At 31.8% G+C, this 20746-nt stretch overlaps 1 protein-coding gene across 6 annotated transcripts in view; it reads left to right on the top strand.

Annotated features, from left to right (window-relative positions):
• STXBP5 (syntaxin binding protein 5) overlaps positions 1-20746 on the top strand; it is a 158919-nt gene that overhangs the window by 49198 nt on the left and 88975 nt on the right. For all 6 annotated transcript variants that reach the window (XM_019746935.3, XM_074333689.2, XM_019746931.3 and 3 more), the window contains exons 5-8: positions 856-990; positions 2510-2573; positions 7606-7689; positions 16177-16300. In XM_019746935.3, the coding sequence (XP_019602494.2) occupies positions 856-990; positions 2510-2573; positions 7606-7689; positions 16177-16300 (407 nt within the window). The remainder of the gene's footprint in view (positions 1-855; positions 991-2509; positions 2574-7605; positions 7690-16176; positions 16301-20746) is intronic.

Here is a 20746-nt window from a genome sequence, read left to right as displayed (position 1 = left end):
CAAGAAATTTTATGTAACAAACAATTACAAAACACAAGAATAGACACAAGGTATAAGAAATTTTATGTATCGGTAATAAATTTACGATATTTATGCATCATAGAAGAAGGCCAAGAACTCTTCGTGGTTGCAAGTTTGTCATAAGTTCAACAAAACCTATTATTGTATTCCAGGGTATCATTTTGCATATGGATATTGTTATTGGTTTCTACAGTTACACTTGTAACTCATAAGCATAAATAAAAGAATTAAAAACGTTTATTTTGATATGGAATTGGTAATACCTGTGTATAATGTGCATCCTTATTTTTCCCTCACAAATTTGGGCAAAAAAGTGTGCATTATACATGGCAAAGTACGGTATTTAGATAGCATTTATATTGCATTAGGTATCATAAGTAATCTAGATATAATTTAAAATATGCGAGCAGATGTGCATAGGTTATGTGCAAATACCACATGCCATATTGTATAAGGGACTTGATGAACATCCATGGATTTTGGTATCCTTGGGGGATTAGTTCCGGAATCCCCCAAGGATACTGAGAGACGACTGCACTAACTTCAAAACTCATCTTCTTTCTATCATGCCATGTTATTTACTATACATCCTTATGTTTGAATAAGCATAAGTTGAATTAGCGTAATTAAATATTAATCACAATAAGTAGATAAATCTGGTGGTTGCATATCATAATTAGCAGAATTAAATATTAATCCCAATAAGTAGGTAAATGTGATGGTTATGTATCATTTTTCCATTTCCTAAATTACGTATATCATGATTAACCCTCTAAAACAATAAAATTTACCAGGCATTTTTTTCTAATTTTTTTAATATATTTTCTCTTGCAGGGTTACATTTTGCCATCTGCCTTTCCAGAGTAAGTGGCTCTATGTGGGCACTGAACGAGGTAATATACATATTGTCAATGTGGAGTCCTTCTCACTCTCAGGCTACGTCATTATGTGGAATAAAGCCATTGAACTGTGAGTTTAAGCAAATATTCCATATCTGCAAGTATCGTTATCATATATGACAATATCATTATACGAGTATAATAACTAATCATTAAATACATATTGAATTACATGTGTCAGACATTCTTGATATTAAATATAGATTTATTAATCTTTTGTAAGTATTATCCTATTGGCAGTTCATGAATTTAAGTGCTTCATATATGTATATCGATAGATACACAGGTATGCATATGTTCACATATGTATAAACTGTGGTACAACTTTAATGAAACAATTGCTCTTATTAGGTGAAGAACACCCTTCTCTTTATGTTCTAATTATTTTTCTTTCAAATGCTTGTCATACCTCACTAAATTTCATGATCCAGTGTTTGGAAAATGTGGATCTACACCACTACTTGATACGTTTTAATAATTAACAAATATAATGTAAATGTTTGCAGTGTAACATCACAAAATTAATTTCACAATTACTTTTCCTTAATTTTGATCAAGTTTTCATTTTACAATAACAACAAAAACTGGGTCGGGCTATAGGGCCCTAAGTATCTTTAGCACTAACTTTTCACTCTGTCTAATCTTTGTATCTTACCTCTTTCTCTTAACTTTTTTCTTAAATAGACATAAAAGTAAAAATTTAAGGATATTGGCAAGATTTATTTTCATCGTTTCCTTTTGTTTTTAAACAAATAGTTCTGTCTTGTTGCATTCCACAGATTTTACATCATTTTGATGTAATGATAAATTTGTGGCATATTTCTTAAGTAATGTGTCGGTGCAGCTATAATCGTGTATTAAGCCTTTTTTTCCTTCCTGTGGCAAGGATGTTATTATTATATCTTAGTCCCTTGGTACAAAGTCTGGGTTTTCGTGGTCTGTTGTTGAGTTGATCACAGTATCTAGTGGGTAGGTAGGTCTGCTGTAGGTGTGTGTGTGGTTTCACAAATGGCTCTCATGAAGTGGGCTGATCTCTCAAACCTTGGAGTTTATGAATAGGGAAGTGCTTATTTGTACTGTATGGCATCAGTTCAGCTACATCTTATCTGCATGACTTCTTTTTCTCTGAGCAGGTGTAGGTGGCATTACTTTTGTTGTTTTTTTAAAAAAAGCAATGGAGTTTTCCTATTTTTGGTGTGAACTGTGGAACTGGAGGAGATGCCCCAATTAGAGGTCAGAATTAGTAAAATGAGATAGGAATATTTTAGATGCTGCTTTATTTAAAAATATTAACTCTGAGAATTCTACTGTGGGAATAAATTTTCTGTGCTAAAGTAGTGAATTGAAGATTCCTATCAGAAAGTGTACTTCATTGTACATTTTGCTGACTTGTGTCAGTGCAAGAATCACTATTTTTCCTCTGATTCCTATTTGGATCCATATTAAGAACTATACATTTGTTATTGATTACTTACTGAAATGTTTGCATAAATCTTTATTTCCCATTCATTATTCTTACTGTAATGAATATGCAGTAGTATTGAAAATTTTACCTGAGAAAAAAATCTTACTAACTTTTTCTTTTCTAGGTCATCTAAATCTCATCCAGGACCTATTGTCCATATAAGTGATAATCCAATGGATGAAGGAAAGGTAGAATTCTTTCTAAAAAATGTATTTTTTACCTGAATGTGGGAATTTTGATATTTTTTTTAAATATGCAAACTATTCCAGAACCACACTTGAAAAATTGAGATTACTAACAAGGTTTTATGACTTGTTTATTTATTATGAAAAACAAATGAAAGAATTAGAGTCAATTGCAATTTTAAAGAACAAAAGACCCTAAAACAGGTAAAGTTTAATAGAAACAATTAAAGGTTATTAATTTGTTGTTGGCTTATTCATAACATTTTCCTGGATTTTCTGATAATCCTAACAAAAGCTTTTCTTTTTGTTTTGAATTCTTTTTAGCACTTTAGTTATATGATTTTTGTAGCAGTTATTTTAAAATGCCATCTGTTAGTTTTTTTCTCTGTATCTCATCTCCCCTAAATTTTTTCTTTGTAAATAGCTCAGATGAATAATGCAGAGATTTTTTTAAATGTTACTTAATTTTTTATACTCTGAAACCAGTTTTATACAGTTCTAGCTATTGTTAATTTAGTTTTCTTAAATGCATTTAAAAATAATAAAATTTCCTTTTCCCTGAATTTCTATTTCCTAATCCAGACTAATCTGTCAGGTAGTTCTATTTAACGGTATTTTTCTACATATGTAATTTTATGATGTTAGCGTATGTAAATACCAGGAAGTTTATCACTATCAGAAATCAGTGAAAGGAAACTTGTGAATATTGTGAACAAGTTTACCCAGGGTTTTCCTGTCCTCACTTAGTGGGAGTGGTCAAGCATTTGTGTTGTTTAACTGTTTTCTTATTTGCCACTGGGAAAACAAAAGGACCGCTGTACTGTTTGGAGTTAGCTTATAATTACACAGTTGTGTGTTTTGAGAGAAATTTTACATGAAGCAAGTTACAGTCACCTATATCTTCATTTTATTTTCTTTGGTACAAATATTTGTGTAAATGTTATGTCTTTGGTATGGTAATAGCTGTATACGATGTCAGAGGGATAGTAGATTGGGATGGGCGTTATCCCTTTCTGAGGGGTGTAAATGTCTAACTATTACATTGCTTTGTACATCTGAAACTAAAAATAATATGATAATAATAATAGTAGTAGTAGTAATAATAATAATAAAAGTTAAGCCTTTGGGTGGGAAGGATGGTGGGAGAATTGAAAATTCTTCTTCCTTCTACCTTGAATCAGTCACTAAGGCATTTCAGTCCTTCCTTTGCAATGTCTCTTTTCTGTTCAATCTTATTACGACCACTGTAGTTTAAGGCATTGCAATCCATTCTTTCATCATTTCCAGATCGATCTTCCTAGAGTGCCATTTTAATCTTACTGCTCTCCTGTTCAAAAGCTTTCAGTGATTCTGGCGTATCTAACAAATAATGTTTCCTTAAAGGTAGCCCTAGGTTTCATTATCTTTTAAAACAAAGCGTCTTTACCTGAATGTTATGCTGAAGCAAACAGTTGTTGTTTCCCAAATGTGAGCTGCTCTTTGCTGCCTCCATGCCTTGTTTATGTGAGTTCCTCTTTTCCAACATTTTCTCTCCCTCCAATGAATTCCTGCCCACATTTTAAGATTAAATATATATACGTATGTGTGTGTATGCATGTGCATGTGTGTATATGTATATTCATAATATCTTTCCTGATAATTCAGATAGAAAATGCTTTCTCCCACTTCCAAATTCATTAACATCTTATTTGTGTAAGTTTATGGTATTTACCACATTGCATTGTATTAGAAATGTGTGCATATGTCAACTCCCTTGAACTTGAAAAACTCCTTGAACACAGATAATATTTATGCAGGTTTACATTTCCCTTAACACCTGACATTCAAAGTAGATAGTAACTGCTCAATATATACTTAATTTATTGAATAAATACATCATATATAACTGTTTATTTTTATACCATCCTCATTTTTTGAAACCTGGCATTATATTACTCTTCTTAGTTCCCAGAGTTAATCTCAGGCAAACATTTTTGAAATAGGATGCTAGAATAGATTATGTTGTCTAACCTTTAATTTCTAATAGAAAAGTCCACTTTAACTACATCAGTGATTCCTATTACCAAAGAGTTGTGTGACAAGAAAGATGTAAGGTGCTAGGACAAATTCCTCCAAAGCTCACCTCACGGGTGATGCCACCAAATTAAGCAAAAGTATTAGCTAAGGGTGGTTAGGCATTACTGTAAAATTACTTATGATAGCAATAGTACTAGCAACCATTTATTGAATTTTACTTTGTCAGGTATTGTGCTGACCACTTTACTATTTCATTTGATCCTCCCAACAAATTTAAATTAGATATTTTCCCTATTTTACAGATGATGAGGCAGAGACTTGGTGGTATTATGTGGTCCAGAGGTACAAAGCTAGATATTGGTGGAGCTGGGATTTTGAACACTGATTTCTCTGATTTGAACCCCAGAGTACTCTTCATTATGGTGCATTTCCTCTGTAAGGTATACGAGGTGTGATTAAAAAAAATATGGTGAATGCTTAAAAAAATTTATTACAGTAAAAGACACATCACCATTAATCCCCCTCACAATACTCACCCTTGCTTCAAACACACTTATCCCATCGTTCTTTCCACTTTCTGAAGCACTTGTGGAAGTCCTCTTTCGTGAGTGTCTTTAGTTGCGCTGTCATGGGTGCCTCGATGTCCTAAATTGATTCAAAACGTTTACTTTTCCCGATCATTTTGACTTTGGGGAAGAGCCAGAAGTCGCATGGTGCCAGATCCAGTGCATAAGGTGGATGAGGACATACCGTAATGTTTTTATTTGACAGAACTTGCTATACCAGAAGCGATGTGTGACAGGGAGCATTGTCATCATGGAGGATGATTTACAGCGCACTTAAAAACACACCCTCTCTCATCTATAGCTCACACCCAACTTACTGCACCGAACAAGTTGAAACTTGTCACACACTGTTCACACTGTTACTAAGGTTCGATGTGCTTCTTCCCGTACTGAAGATCCCTGCCTTTCAGATCCATGGTATGTGCCAGCAGCTTCACCATATTTTTTTATCACACCTCGTAGATCAGTTGTTGATGTTTTAGAGAGCTGTATTCATATTCAGTGTACTCACTGATGCTTTTTATGACAGAAAATTAAAAGGAAACTCATCAACACTACATAAATAACTAGAGTTATAAAAGATTGTAGTAAGAATAAACATTGAAAGAATCTTCGAAATTTAAGTACTATATCTTCAAGTTATTATAACTTCCATTTTTTAATATTTAGGAGATTATGGGGGTTAAAGTCTAACCTGTTGGCACAGATTTCTAACATTCTTAGGATGTTAGAGCTGGCCTGAAGTTTGCTATAACCCTTTTATGTTATTAAGATCTGGATGGGTAAAATTATTTCCTTAAAATTACATAGCTAAGTGGCAGATCTAAGACCAGAGCTTAGGTTACCTGTGTCCTGAGCAATCTAGTGCTGTTTGTACTGTACATCAGTTCTTAAATCTTATCCTTTTTCATCTCTTTTTGTATTCCTAGAGTTCTTCTCTTACTTTCCCCATCAGAAAATAACATATCTAAGATATTTGGAAGGACTAGGTAAAGGTGAAGGAAACAAATACCAATTTTTCCCAGGATTATAGTTTATGTAAGAGTGCCTTGGAAAGAAGAGTTTGGGTTAGGGAAATTAACTATACACCATGCCTAGGTGGGAAAACCTATTTGTTAGCTTCAGTGACTGGCCCTCCAAATGCACAATACTCTGAAATCCATTAAATTGCTATTGCATTGGAATTACTGGGTCTGCCCCAAACTTTGGTCATATCACATATTATATGAATGATTATTGACATTCAAATGAGTGACCCAGGTAGGAAGACAGCATGTGCAAAGGCTCAAAGGTAAGAGAGAGCATGAACTGAAATATATACTGGACTGTATTGGATACACAGTGTGTGGTAAGGGATGAAGCTGGAGAGGGAAGCAGAAGTCAGACAATGATGAATCTCGTAAGTCGTATTACTGAGTTTGGACTTTATCATATAAATAATGGTAAGGTATCAAAAAATTTTAAATAAAAGCATACATTACATGATGAGGTTTGCATTACAGAGCTGTTACTCTAGCTACAATATGGAGGAATGTGTTAAAGGAGCAAGGCTTGGAATCACGGAGACTAGCAGACTAGAAAAGAGATCTTTGTCTTTTTTTTTTCAATTATAATTGACATAATATTACATTAGTTTAGTTTCAGGTGTATAACATAGTGATTAGATGTGTATATACCTTATAAAGGGTTCACTCAAGAGAGCTTTTTGTCTTGAATCAAGAGCAAGGTATTGGTGGTGGAGGAAAGTAAATTAGAGAGATAATAGAATGTAATTTCATAATTATTTGATGATTTTACCTGATGGGGGAGAAACGAGAGTTAAGATGACCCCATGTTTTTGCCTGAGCAACTCAATGAATGTTGAGATAAGGAATGGCGAGAGAGAGACATTGCAATAGAGAATCCCAGAGAAGGAGGGTAGGGAAGAAAATAATGAATTCACTTTTATACGCATTTACTTTGAGGTCCTTGTGGAAGACGTAATTGGAGATGTGGCCACTGGAATTATGAGCCTCAATCTAATGAGAGGGATCTAGGCTGAATGTAATTTGGAACTAATCAATATGTAGATGAATAAATGAGATTACCTGGTAATGTGTTGAATTAGGCAAGTTTGTAAACTTTAAAGCACATACAAATGTGAATTTGTATTGGTAATTTATTATGTTGTATTAATAAAAATGTACTCAGGACTTCAAAATGGTAGTTTCCTTTTTCAAAAAACAGTTAGATGTTGAGTCCCAATCATCAAAGGCATATAAATATGTAATGCAGTATTTTCATTTGTCATCCATGTGATTAGTAATTAGCAACACAAATATTTAATTGTATTATAATTTTGTACTTGAACCATATTACTGATAATAGTTATCTTTATTTTTAGCAAATAAATGTTTCATATGATTAATATTATTCCTAGGTAATGAAGCCTTTTTCTTTTTTTTAAATTACAGCTTTTGGTTGGCTATGAATCTGGAACAGTAGTGTTATGGGACCTCAAATCAAAGAAAGCCGACTACCGATACACATATGATGAGGTAATAACATTTAGTTTTGCTAATCAAAAGATGTTATCATTTCTCTAGTTCAGAGCAGCTTCTCTAAGAATTTAATTGGTTTTAGTTTAGGCAACCTTTGTAACTGCAATAAAACACAATTTTTTTTTTCCTATAATAGATAATATATAATACCTCAAAAGATACAAAAAATCTTTTTCCCACCCAGGCATTTGGCCATCCAGTTCCCTTACTCCAGGTATCATACCAGTGTTAGCAGTTTTTCATGTATTTGTCCAGAAATATTCTGTAGTTTTATAAGCAAATGAATAAATGTATTCTATCTTTTATACAAATGTTTTTAGTATACTGTAGACTTGTATAGTTTGCTTGCTTTAAAATCCAAAAATACATTAATTGTGATTGATTGGTAAGTCTTTTAAGTCTCTTTTAATATGAAGGCCTCTCCTTTCACTCTTTGTGCTTTCCTACCTTACCTTATTTTTTGCCATTTATTTGTTAAAGATAGAGTCTCTCAAAGAATCGACTTTTCTGGCTGCATCCCTGTTGGGTTTAACATCTTTTTTTGCCCTTATATTTCGTATAATTTGTGTAGTTTACTGAAGCTTGATCAAATTCAGGTTCATTTTTCATGTTCAGCAAGATTACTTCATAGGTGATGCTGATGCTCTTTTATCAGGTGGATGTTAGTGTCTGTGATATTAGCAGTCATTTCATGGCCTAGATCAGTTAGTGCAGAGTGGTTGTAAAATGGGGATGTTCTAATTCTATTAATTTCTTCTCTATTTTTATTAGCTAAGACACTTTAGTAAAAAGAAAGATTCCCAAGTATCTACTATTTGATTAACAGTAGTACAGTTCGTATAGGAAAGGTAGGATAAATGCTTTATTCTTTCCTTTTATTTTAGTATTTAAAGAGGTGGTTTTGTAGTAATCTCAAAGGAGACCAATCTGTTCTTGTTTTGAGTTTTACTGTGTACTCAAAAATTTAAACCTATTTGATGTGCTTCAATACATTGAAATTATCTTTATTGATTTTCAAGTTGTTTCATCTTTGGTCAGTGAACCTCCTTTAGTTGGTTCCTGAGTCCTTTGGTGATAATAGTTTTGGATAGCTTCCTTACTACCTGTTATAACAAAGTATACCTATTAATCTTGTATATTTCTGTCCCAAACTTAGACTAAGATCTTTTCCTATGAAACTGTGGCTTCTCTCAGTGTATAATGGTATATGGTAACATACTTTGGATACAAGGAGTATTCATGATTTCCAGTTCAATGAAAACAGCCAAGACATCTTGCAGCTTATAAAGCAAGGTACCAGACAGTAGAGGACTGCCTAGAGAAAGAGTTTTCATAGTCTATAGGGAGCTCCCCACCCCTTTCTTCAGTTGAATACCAATTAGTGCATGGATGTGAGGCTTAGAAAAAATCTTCTGAAAAGGAGTAGGTAGGTGAAACAATTCCCATAGTACATACAGGGCTAAGAATAGTTCACATTCCCAACACAGTGGAGAAAACTTGTAATGCACAGTGTATCAGGAAAAGCATTCACAAAAGTATTGCCTCTGTAGTGGGCCCAAACTAGCCCTACAGTAAAGACTGTCCTATCAAGCCTAACAAAGCTAAAAAACAGGCCTTGAAAAGTGCAAATTATTTCCAATTAATATAACTACATTCCAGATAAAAGGTTCAAAAATATTTAAAAGAATGTAGTAATCTACCATAAATTTCACAATGGCTGGCATCCAAATAAAAATTTATGAGGCATGCACAGAAGCCAGAAAATATTCAAAATGAGGAGGAAATGTACTCAATAGAAACAGACTCGGAAATGACACACATGATAGAATTAGTAAACAAGGATATTGAAACAAGTACAGTCATGTGTCACATAATGATGTTTTGGTCAATGAACGACGGCCTATGCAATTGCCATATACCATATAGCCTAGGTAAGCAGTAGGTTGTGCCATGTAGATTTGTATAAGGACACGGTAGAACAACACCTTTACAGTACTGAAATAAAAAATTGTCAACCTAGAAATTTATATCTAGCAAAATATTTTCTTCAAAAACAAAGGCAAAATACTTTTACACACATAGGAAACTCAAAAAACTCATCACTTGCAGACCTTCACTACAAGACATGTTAAAAGAAGTCCTTTATACAGAAGGCAAATGATATGAGATGGAAATTTGAATTTACTCAATGGAATGAAGAATGCCAAAAATGGTAGATAAGTAGATACATATAAAAGTTTTTGTTTTGTTTTTACATTTTTAAATTCTCTTTAAGTGATAATTCAGTTGTTCAAACCAAACATAATAAAATGCATTGTAGGATTTATGGCATGTAGAATTAAAATGTATACAATAGTAGCACAATGGTCAGGAGAGAGATGTCGTTGTAAGGTTATTATATTGTCCCTGAAGTGGCATACTATTACTTGAAGGTGGAGTATAATAAGATAATGATGTATATTGTAAATCCTAAAGGAGACACCAAAACAACAATACTATCCCAAATAGTTGAGACAATATGGAAATAAAATGAAATTTAAACAATATTCAATCCAAAAGGAGGCAGAAGAGGAAAAAAGGAACAAAGAATAGATGGGAAAAATAGGGGGGAAAAAAATCAAGATTGTAATTTAAACCCTACTATGTCAATAATCATATTAAACGTAAATGGTTTAAACACCGCAATTAAAAGGCAAAGATTGTAAAAATGGATTAAAAAGCAAGGTCCAACTATACGAGTATGCTGTCTAAGAAATGCACTTTAAATAAAAGACAGTTATGTTAGAAAAAAACAGGTGAGAAAAGAAAAAGTAATGTTAGCACTAATCAAAAAAATAGCTGAAATGGCTTTATTAATATCAGCAAAGTAAATATCAGAGCACTCCACTTAACAACAGAATACACATCCTTTTCAAGTACCCATGGAACATGCACCAAGACAAACCATATAATGTGCCATAAAATCAATCTCAATAAGTTTTAAGAAATTGAAATCATAAAAAAAATATTCTAATAGAATTAAATTAGAAATCAATAAAATGATAGCTGAAAAGTCTATGAATATTTGAAAGTAAAACAACATACTTTTAAATGACCCATGGGTCGAAGAAGAAATATAAGAAAGAGGAAGTATTTTGAATGGAAAAATAATATTAAAATATGACATATTGAAGTGTATGGAATGCTGTTGAAGCATCCATGATAGCATTTAATGCTTATATTAGAAAACAAGAGATGTCTCAAATCAATGGGCTCAACTTCCAGCGTGAGAAACAAGAAGAGCAAATTAAGTGCAGAGTAAGCTGAAGAATTGAAACAATAACAGAAATCAATGAAACAAATAACAGAAAAGCATTTGCAAAAGTTGGCAAAATTAAAAGCTTAACTTTGTGATGTTTAATGAAATTGATAATCACATAACCAGAGTGATGCAAAAGAAAGAAAGATATAAATTACTCATATCAGGCATGGGAAATGAGACATCACTTCAATTTCTGCAGAAATACAAAGGGACTGATAAGGAAATATGTACTACTTAATGCCGGTAAATTCAACAACTTCGATGAAATGGAAAATTCTTTTGAAGACATTAAATTCCTTGATAGTACCAAAGCTCACTCTAGAAGAAATAGTTAACCTGAGTAGCTGTATATTTACTAAAGTAATTGAATTTTTAATGAAAAAATTTCCCACAAAGAAAATTCCAGGCGCAGAGAGCTCACTGGTGAATTTTACCAAATAAAACCCATGTACCCAAACTCTTCCCAAAAATAGAAGAGGAGGGCATACTTCTCAACTCATCCTATGAGGCCAGCCTTATCTTGATACCAAAACCAGACAAAGAAATTATAGGATAACTACAGACTAATGAATAAAGATGCATCAGAGATGCAAAGTCATAAAATATATTCTTAATAAATATTAATATGCATAATGACTAGATATTATGTTTAATGATGCTGTAAATGTAAGATCTAACTTCTAAATTGACCTGTAAACTGAGTAAAAGTTTCTGGCTCTATTTCAATGAGTTCATACTGTTTTATAATATCATGCTCTTGGTTCATATATAAATGTTTTATATTTGAATCTTAATGCAGATTTTACCAAGTGTACAGTTTTAGACATTCAAGAAATTATAGGAATAATTCTCACTCAATAGTAAGAGTTAAAAAATTGAAGGCCTTTATAAAAGACTACTCCTTCAATATTTACATTCAGATCAGTGGTATATTACTCCAGTCAAATTCAGTTTTATTACACTTACACAAACATATTAAGTGACATTATAATATCAATTCAGAAAATTTCTAATATAGTAAAAGTTCTGCTTGGTACAACTTTAATTGTTCACTTGGTCTTTAGAGGGTGATTTGGATGGATGGGAGTAATGGGAACAAAAGTTCATCTTTACCCTTAAGCTTTTGTTGCTTTGTAACCAGTTAGTACTTCTCTTTTTGAAAAACTTTTTTTCTCACCTTGTTATGTCTAAATGATAGCTTTTGAGTGTACTTGGGTAGTATTCCTAATTTTCTACAGATATTTTCTGCATATGCTATTTCAGTCCACAAAAATTATGTTTTTTCAATGGACAAAATTTCATTTAGGCTATAATCAGTATTAAAACATCAGTATTCTTTTAATAGTAACCAAAGTGTTGGCAGAAATGAAATACAGCATTATTGATGTTTTAAGACAAAAATTTAATACTTATGAACCTCTTTATTTTAATGGTTACTCTTTGTCATATGTCTGGACTTATTATCTGTGACTTTTGTATTTTGGTAGCGTGTTGGTTTTTCCTAGTAGACTGAGAAGTAACTGATAGAAATATAGATAGTAAAATACAAAGAAATAATATTTGTGTATTGCTAGCTCAGTGAGAACATTTGTATCTCAAGACTCTCAAAAGTCTCTTTAAAAACTATTCAAATGTTTGTAACTCAACATTCAAATCAGTAATAACTTGAAAGAAATTATATTTTTTTACAGATATTAATTGAAACATTCCTTTTAGGTCTTTTTCTTCAGTGTTTAGACAGGTGCTTTTAAGATAGCTTATTTTCTGCTTCTCTCTCTCTCTCTCTCTCTCTCTCTCTCTCTCTCTCTCTCACACACACACACACACACACACACACAAACTCAAGATAAACACACACAAAGATTAAATACTGTGTAAAAGAGTAAATGATTTAGTCACATTTTTAAACATATCTAAGAAAGTTCTACTTGGGTTTCATTTTTAATGGAAATGATGGTGTTTTCAATTTGTGCCTGTTTAAATCTTTTATAGAAATTAACTGTAAATCATTTAATGTCCAATCTGTAATAATTTTATCAACTGTCTTACAAACTGTATTTTGCAATAATTGTTTAATTCTACAGTATTACTCTGGTCTCCCTTGTCTGGTGGAACTAACATTGAAATGTTCATAAGTGAAGATACTAGGGCCAAAGCTACACAATTTAATGGATTCATATGTACAAGAAATAATTCATTCAGTGTGCTGAGCATTCAATACCTTATTGTTTGATTACATGTTAATAATAAAACATAGTATTTTCAATATTTATTTTCCATGTATTTGCAAGATTATTGTTTAAAATCAAAGCCTACATTATAAAATTATTTTTTTTCTTTTATCATTTTGTTCACATTTTTTAAGTGTTTTAGCAACAGTATATAATTACACTAAGAATCAGCGTTTCTTTTGAATAGAATATTAAGATAACTCTTATTTTCTGGGAGAACAGAAATTTTTGGTGTAAGTTTTCTTAAAAATATTAATCAGTATATGTATAATGCAAGAGCACTTGACTAAGATATGTGTATGTATGTGTGTATGTATGTATGTATAGATGTATGTATGTATACCGTATTTTGCCATGTATAATGCACACTGCTTTGCCCAAATTCATGAGGGAAAAATAAAGGTGCGCATTATACGTGGGTAGTACTAAATCCATATCTATATAAATGTTTTTAATTCTTTCATTTATGCTTATGAATTAAAAGTGTAACTCTAGAAATCAATGACGATATCCATATGCAAAATAATACCCGGGAATACATTAACCGGTTTTGTTGTACTTGCGACGAACTTGCAACAATGAAGCATTCTTGGCCTTCTAAGATGTATAAATACCGTAAATTTGTTACCGGTACATAAAATTTCTTGTACCTAGTATCTGTTCTGGTGTTTTGTAATTATTTGTTACATAACATTTATTGTATCGTAATATGTTAAAAAATAAATGCTAAAATTCCTTTATAATACAAAAAAACAAGTACCTAAATGTAAACAAATAAAAAAATCTGAATTAAAAAGTTAAAACGAAAGATTTTTTTTCCTGAAAGTTTCGGCCAAATACATGGGTGTGCATTATACATGGGAGCACATTATACATGGCAAAATATGGTATATACAACTTTTAGTGTTAAGTGATTCTAATAATATTGATTAATTTGCTAAACCAGCAAATGGGAAACTAATTTTGCCATTAGTTTGAGTTAGTGAATGTAAAATTTGATAAATAGCTAGCGTGTTCTCTTTCCAAAAAAATTATTCCTCAAGATGCCCTCTTATTTGATAAGAATAGCAGACAGCATCACATGTACTACTTTTGTCAAAGACTATTAATTAGATAATACTCTTTTTAAAAAATGTATCAGAGTAGACAGTGCTTTGCTTGTTTTAATTTTATCAAGGATAAAAATACTGTTAGACTCTTAATCCATTAACTGCCTGATGAGCTTTTTTATAGTTAAGATTTTTTGTCAGACACTGCATCTTTTAAAAGAACTTCTAGAATTGTACATACTGCTCCTTTGTGGCTTATGCCAGTAACTATACCATTTCCCCACTTCTCTCTACACTTTTTTCCTCTGCCCAGAATTCATCTTCCTCCACCACTTTTGTAAACCACTTATTTATGATGTTCTTCTGCTTTCCATTTCTTCTACTGTCGAGCTCTCTCCTTACCTATTTCTCTTATTCATCTCTATAGTTTTCCTTTTTTATTTTTTTTTACTCAGGTAAAAACAAGACAATTTACACACAAAATTCCTCAACCCTGATTTATGCTTTCTACTTTGTATTTCATGTCTTCTCCCATGAATTATTCAGGTTTGCTCCTAACCCACCTTTTGATTTTGAGCATTTGACAGATTTGGTTACTGAGATTTGCTGTTTCCACTTTGTTTACATAAATTCTACTTAATTTTCCTGAGAAGACTAAAAAGAAAGTATAATTGTATGTTTTATGCATATATAATTTATATGTGGCATATATTATACACATACACTTTGTGTATATATATATAATACTCTATATGTGCTACATAAGCATATATAATAAATTCTTGCACATATAGTATACTTACATAGGCTGTATGTACACTCATATTTATGTAACATGTAGTATTACATGTAATAGTATTAGAGAAGGACTTCTAGAAAAAAATGAGAACTTGTATCAAGTTGGATTGTATTTCAAAAATTGAAGAAATAGCAAAAATTTGTTGATCTTTATTACATGTAAAAGTTCATTTCAGTTATTTCTTTAGTTGGGTGTTTTCTGTAATATTTTTCTCACTGTTATCCAGAACAATTGTGAATCACTGGTCCCTACAATTAGTATTTATTTTTGAATGTTTAATTAATATAATAAATAAAAGGTGTATGCATCTTGAAATAAAGATCTATATTGTTTTCTTTAGCACAATATTAATATTTGTTTTCCGTTTATATATAATATACATGCGTGTGATAATAAATTTATATATATAAGATTAGACTTTTTATTTATAGGTTTCAGATAACACTGTAGACCATTCTTGTATAACCCTTATCTCTTAAAAAATATATTTAAATAGCTTTGTGAATAGCTTCTTATCACTATTCATATTTGCAGAAATAATCCATCTGTTAAGGCTCCTAAGGGATTGCTTATTTTAAGATGGAGTTTGTGGAATGTCATATGTATTTTGGAATAAGTTTATTACTGTTTTAAGATTTTATTTAGAATTTTGTTAGAGATACTTTGAACCTAAACCATTATGTTAAATATTGGCATTTAGAAAAATTCTTATTGTCTCTATCCATCATCACTTAAATTTTAAAATCTGATTCATAATACTAAATTGTTTCATTTAACTTAAATTTATAAGCCTATGAGGAACTCGTATAAATGGACATTGAATGAAATACTAGTAATTGTTGACTTTGTACATACTTGGAACTATTATATCTTATGCTGGCTTAGGGAGTAAATAAAGTAAAAATAATTAAAATAGTGTCAGTATTAAATTAAATCTCATTTGTATTGCAAGGGGGCTAAATTATGAGAATGTAGATAACATATTGTCTTGGGAAATAGAAAAAAATTTTAAATAAAAATGAATTACAATACCAATTATAAATAGCTTGGTGTTTAAATAAATTTTTGTTTTAAAGGATGGAATTCTTTACCCCTCTTCTATAGGCTATCCACTCTGTGGCTTGGCATCATGAAGGAAAACAATTTATTTGCAGTCATTCAGATGGTACCTTGACCATATGGAATGTGAGATCCCCTGCTAAACCTGTACAGACAATCACCCCACATGGTAAGACTGGATCACTTTTAAACATTACCTAAATTGTGATGGATAATAAACTGTTTTGAGTTTGCTTTTGGATTTGTTTCTCTGTTTGTTTTGAGGATAAGGATGGGTCTTTCATTTTGAGGGCATTAAAAATAATTACACATACAGACATAATATGTAATAAATATGTAACCATGTAATACAATCTCAAATTAACTATATTTACAGTTGAAATAGCCAATTTGAACTTTGAGAAAATGTTAATTTCTGAATATTGTTTCACTAGTAGTCCAAAAACTAAATAATTTCTCGAGTGATATAGGACTTACTTTAAGCTTTTGTTATTTTAAAGGTATCAATTGCAAGTTGCTAATGTACATATAAATTTTATTGAAACACTCGGAGCTTTATAGAAGGTAATTTTATACATTAAAGTGTTGTGTTGAGGAATCCCAAGATCACCCCTAGTTTGATGATTCACCAGGAACAGGACTCAGCAAAAAGACGCAAAGCAAAATCAGTAAATGGAAAAGGAACATGGGGTGAAGTCTGAGGGAACCAGGCTCAAGCTTTCAAGAGTCCGCTCCCAGTAGGATCACACAGGACATGCTTAGTTCCCCTAGCCGTGAGTTATTACCACATGTGTGAAATGTTTTCTATCAGAGATGCTCACCTGAGCCCAGTTGGCAGAGTTTTTATTGTAGTCATTTTGTAGGCACCTTCTGCTTTAGCACTTACAAAATTTCAGACTCCCAGAGGGAAAGCAGGGGTTCATCATAAACCACAGTGTTTGTACAGACAGCTGAGGTACAGTGTACCACCCTTATGAGTGTGGGAATAGTGGGAACCATCTCAAAAGCCAAGTTACCAGATGCAAACCTATAGCTAAGCTTATTGGAAGCTGACATTTCTAGAGATAGCACTCTCAAGCCTGCTATGTTAGCTCCTTTCTGCACAACTAGTATAATATTTACAAAATGTAAAAGAATATTTTATTAAGGGATTTATTAAAAACAGATTATGAAGACCTTCTTTGAGTTTTGGATGGAACCCAAGAAATTTGTATGTCTTTATTAATCTGCAGTCTCCACCCCCACCCTTAGAAATTCTTACCCAGCAAATTTAGGGAACTCATATTAAAGAATCTGTTCTTTAATATGGTAGTATATTGAAAAAATGTCCTTGTAGCTATTACTAATATTTCATTGCTTGCTTTAAAATATGAATGCCTACTTTAAAAAAATGATACATTCTGAAATATTGCAATGAGAAAATGAAAGAAACAGTAAAACTTAAGACATTTTATCTATGGCAGAATGGGCTTTTAGACTTGTCTGTTTTCTGGTAAAAATAACAATTCTTAAAATCACACATTTTGGTATACTTTACCACTGCTGTGTGGTAGCAGGCAATTTTCTGGAAAATCAATTACTTTAAATTTGCTACAGATCTATGTGTGCATGTATCCAGAGGATAGCCCTATGACAGTAGGTTCCAGTTTTTCTTACTACATTTTTCTTTCTTCCTTCTGTTAGTGCCTTGTTCTCTAATCTTGGTACTACTCCGGAGAATTCCCATAAATCTTAGGCTTTCCCAACCCCATTGGAACCTAGGAATCCAGAAAAAAAAAAAAAGTAGATGATTAGTTTAAGAACTTGTCAAATCCAGAAAAAAATGAAACTAATATTGAAGATGGTAAAAATAAATATTAGTTTTTCACTTTTAAGTTTATTTAATTTTCGGTAAAAATAGTATAAAAATATTTTTTTGTTTTGAATCATTTGAGAGTAACTTGTCAAAATACTGCCCAATCACCCCCAAATATTCTAGTATCTATTTCTTACAAACAAGGATGTCCTCTTATATAACCAAGGTTTGCCTTTTATCAGAAGAATCTATATGTAAATTCGATGTAGTTGTCATGTTTCTTCAGTTTTTTTCAATCTGGAACAGTTTTTGAGCCTTTACTTTCATAACTGACAAATTTTGAGTATTATAGGTCAGCTATTTTGTAGAATGTACCTCAATTTGGTTTTGTCTGATGTTTTTCTTCGTGATTAGATTCAGGTTGCACATTTTCAGTAGGAATATCCCAGAAGGACTGATGTGTCCTTTTTTGCGTCCTCTCAAGTGGAACTTGTGTTTGACTTGTCCCATATTGGTGTGATCCCTTGATTAAGCTTCTGTCTGCTAGATCTCTCCATTACAAAATTATTCTTTATCCCATTGAAATTAATAAGCACTTTTGATTTGTATTTGTAATCATAAATATATTGATTTGAAGGAACACTTTGAGACTGTAAACATACTGTTCCTCATCAAATTTTACCCTCTGATTTTAGCATCTGATGTTCCTTGGCTAAGTTGTTACTATGTTTGCCAAGTGGTGATTTTCTGTTTAATCTTGATCCTATTTTTCTACGAAAAACATATGTCCTTGAAAGCAGACTTTTAGAAGTGGCATAAGTAAGTTTCTGCAGTTTGTAGTATCTTAGCAAAAGAGGGTCACTAGCTAAAATTATTTTTAAACAAGACAGAACATTTGCTTGAATGTTTTTTGTTCTTTTTTTTTCAAAATTAGAATCTAAACAAAATGTAAGTAAAGTAAAATTTTTCTGTGGCAGGTGTTACATAGTATAGCAGTCTGAAACGTAGATGATCAGAAGTATTTTTTATTTATAAAATATGAATTATTTTAGTAGTAGAATTTGCTGCTTACTGCTAGTAGTAGGTAGCATACCAAAGTTAAACTTATGTTGATAGCTGAATTCAGTGGCAAAACAAAGTACATTTTTATACATTAAAATACAAAAACACGTTTTTCATACCATAACAAGCTAGTATATATTTTACATATACCATATTTGTCGTATATAATTTTCAGTACACTAAATGTCTGCTTTGATGGATTGAAATTTAGGTTTTTTTTCCTTATTACTTTTGTCTGTTTGTTCTCTTGCTCTTACTTTCTAGCAAACAGTTATGGTAAATTGCTTTAAATATAGTAGACTTTTAAAATTTTGTTCCATTTGGGTTTTTTCATGTTTAAATCCATTTAATGATTAAGTATCTTATTCTTAAAGAAAAACATTCATAAGCATTATCTTGATAGCCAGGAACTGATTGTACTTTAAGACTCTTACCAGTACTTTACTGTGATACTTACTGTTAAGAATAGCTTCAGATGTCCTGAAGAATCTTTTCAAAAGACATAATATTACATCAGCCTAACACGGGGTTTTGAAGCCCTTAGATCTGTGATCAAGCCTTGGTTCCATAGTTTCTGGCTCTGTGACTTTAGGAAGTCAGTTAACATTTCTGAACCTCTGCATTCTCATCTCTACGTAGAGATAATAAGTAAAGTGAAAGTACCTGGACATTGTGATATGCTATACATAGGTAATTATAGTAAATATAAATCTGGATATGTTATTTACTTGGTAGGATAGAACCAAAAGAATGTTAGATTAGTTATCCCCAAAGTACCTGGGTTCCAAAAAAATGTATACACATTACTTGTATTCATCTTTTGTTATTGGTATATATCGAGTATTACAATTTTAATACAGTTTTTTTCATTTCTTAAAATGTGTATATATTTTTTGGACCCTCTGTGTATACATTTATTTATTGTTTATGTTGGTTTATATATTCATTTATTTTATGTGGCTTTTCCCAAACTTACTTGATTTTAGCATCTTTTATTCACAGAACATCTTGTGGTTCTCATGTTCCATGAAGTACACTTTGAGAAATGATGGCCTAGTGCTGGAACTATAATTGAATAATAAGACAGTTCTCCAGATTTGCTGGTTATGTTCAGTCGTTAACCTCAGAGGGCATCTTTCGTTGCTAAAGTTGTTTGATAGTGGACTCTTATTCTGAGGGACATAGCAGTTGTCTAGATAGTGAGGATAAAATGGCCAGTGAAGGAGAATAATTTAATTTCATTTAAGAATTTTCTGATATAATAAAGAATAATTTTACTATGTCTATCAAGATGGTTGATAGTAATAGTTTTTCCAGGAAGTTTTTATTTGTGTGTGTGACATTATTCAACGTATGATTTTTGACTAAAACAGAGTGATAGTTCCATTTAATCTAGTTTGTATGACTATCAAAGAACATTTCCCTGGCAATCAGACAACCTGGAATGTAATTCTAGCTTTGTTTTATATGAAATACCTTGTGGAGATAATTACTGTTTTCTGGGACTTAGTTTCATCATATATAAAACAGCAGGATTAAATGATGTGTGAAATTTTGTGCATATGTGGAAATTATGCCAGATTTGGTTCCATCTATTGACTCTGCAAAGTCATCTTGGTCGGCTCTAAATCTGTCACTCTCTCTTTTGGCCTCTCTCTCTCCTATGACAGATGGGCTTTCATTATTCAGTAGGGAAGAAATTTGATAGCCCTAGAATGGCTCACATACATACCCTGAAGTAGTCATCATGGCTAAGTG

Source organism: Rhinolophus sinicus, chromosome 2, assembly GCF_057876585.1.
Source record: "Rhinolophus sinicus isolate RSI-liver-muscle chromosome 2, RSI-T2T, whole genome shotgun sequence".
Classification (NCBI taxonomy): domain Eukaryota; kingdom Metazoa; phylum Chordata; class Mammalia; order Chiroptera; family Rhinolophidae; genus Rhinolophus; species Rhinolophus sinicus.
The sequence above is the reverse complement of the archived record's forward strand: the minus strand, read 5'-3'. Positions and strand labels throughout refer to the sequence as shown.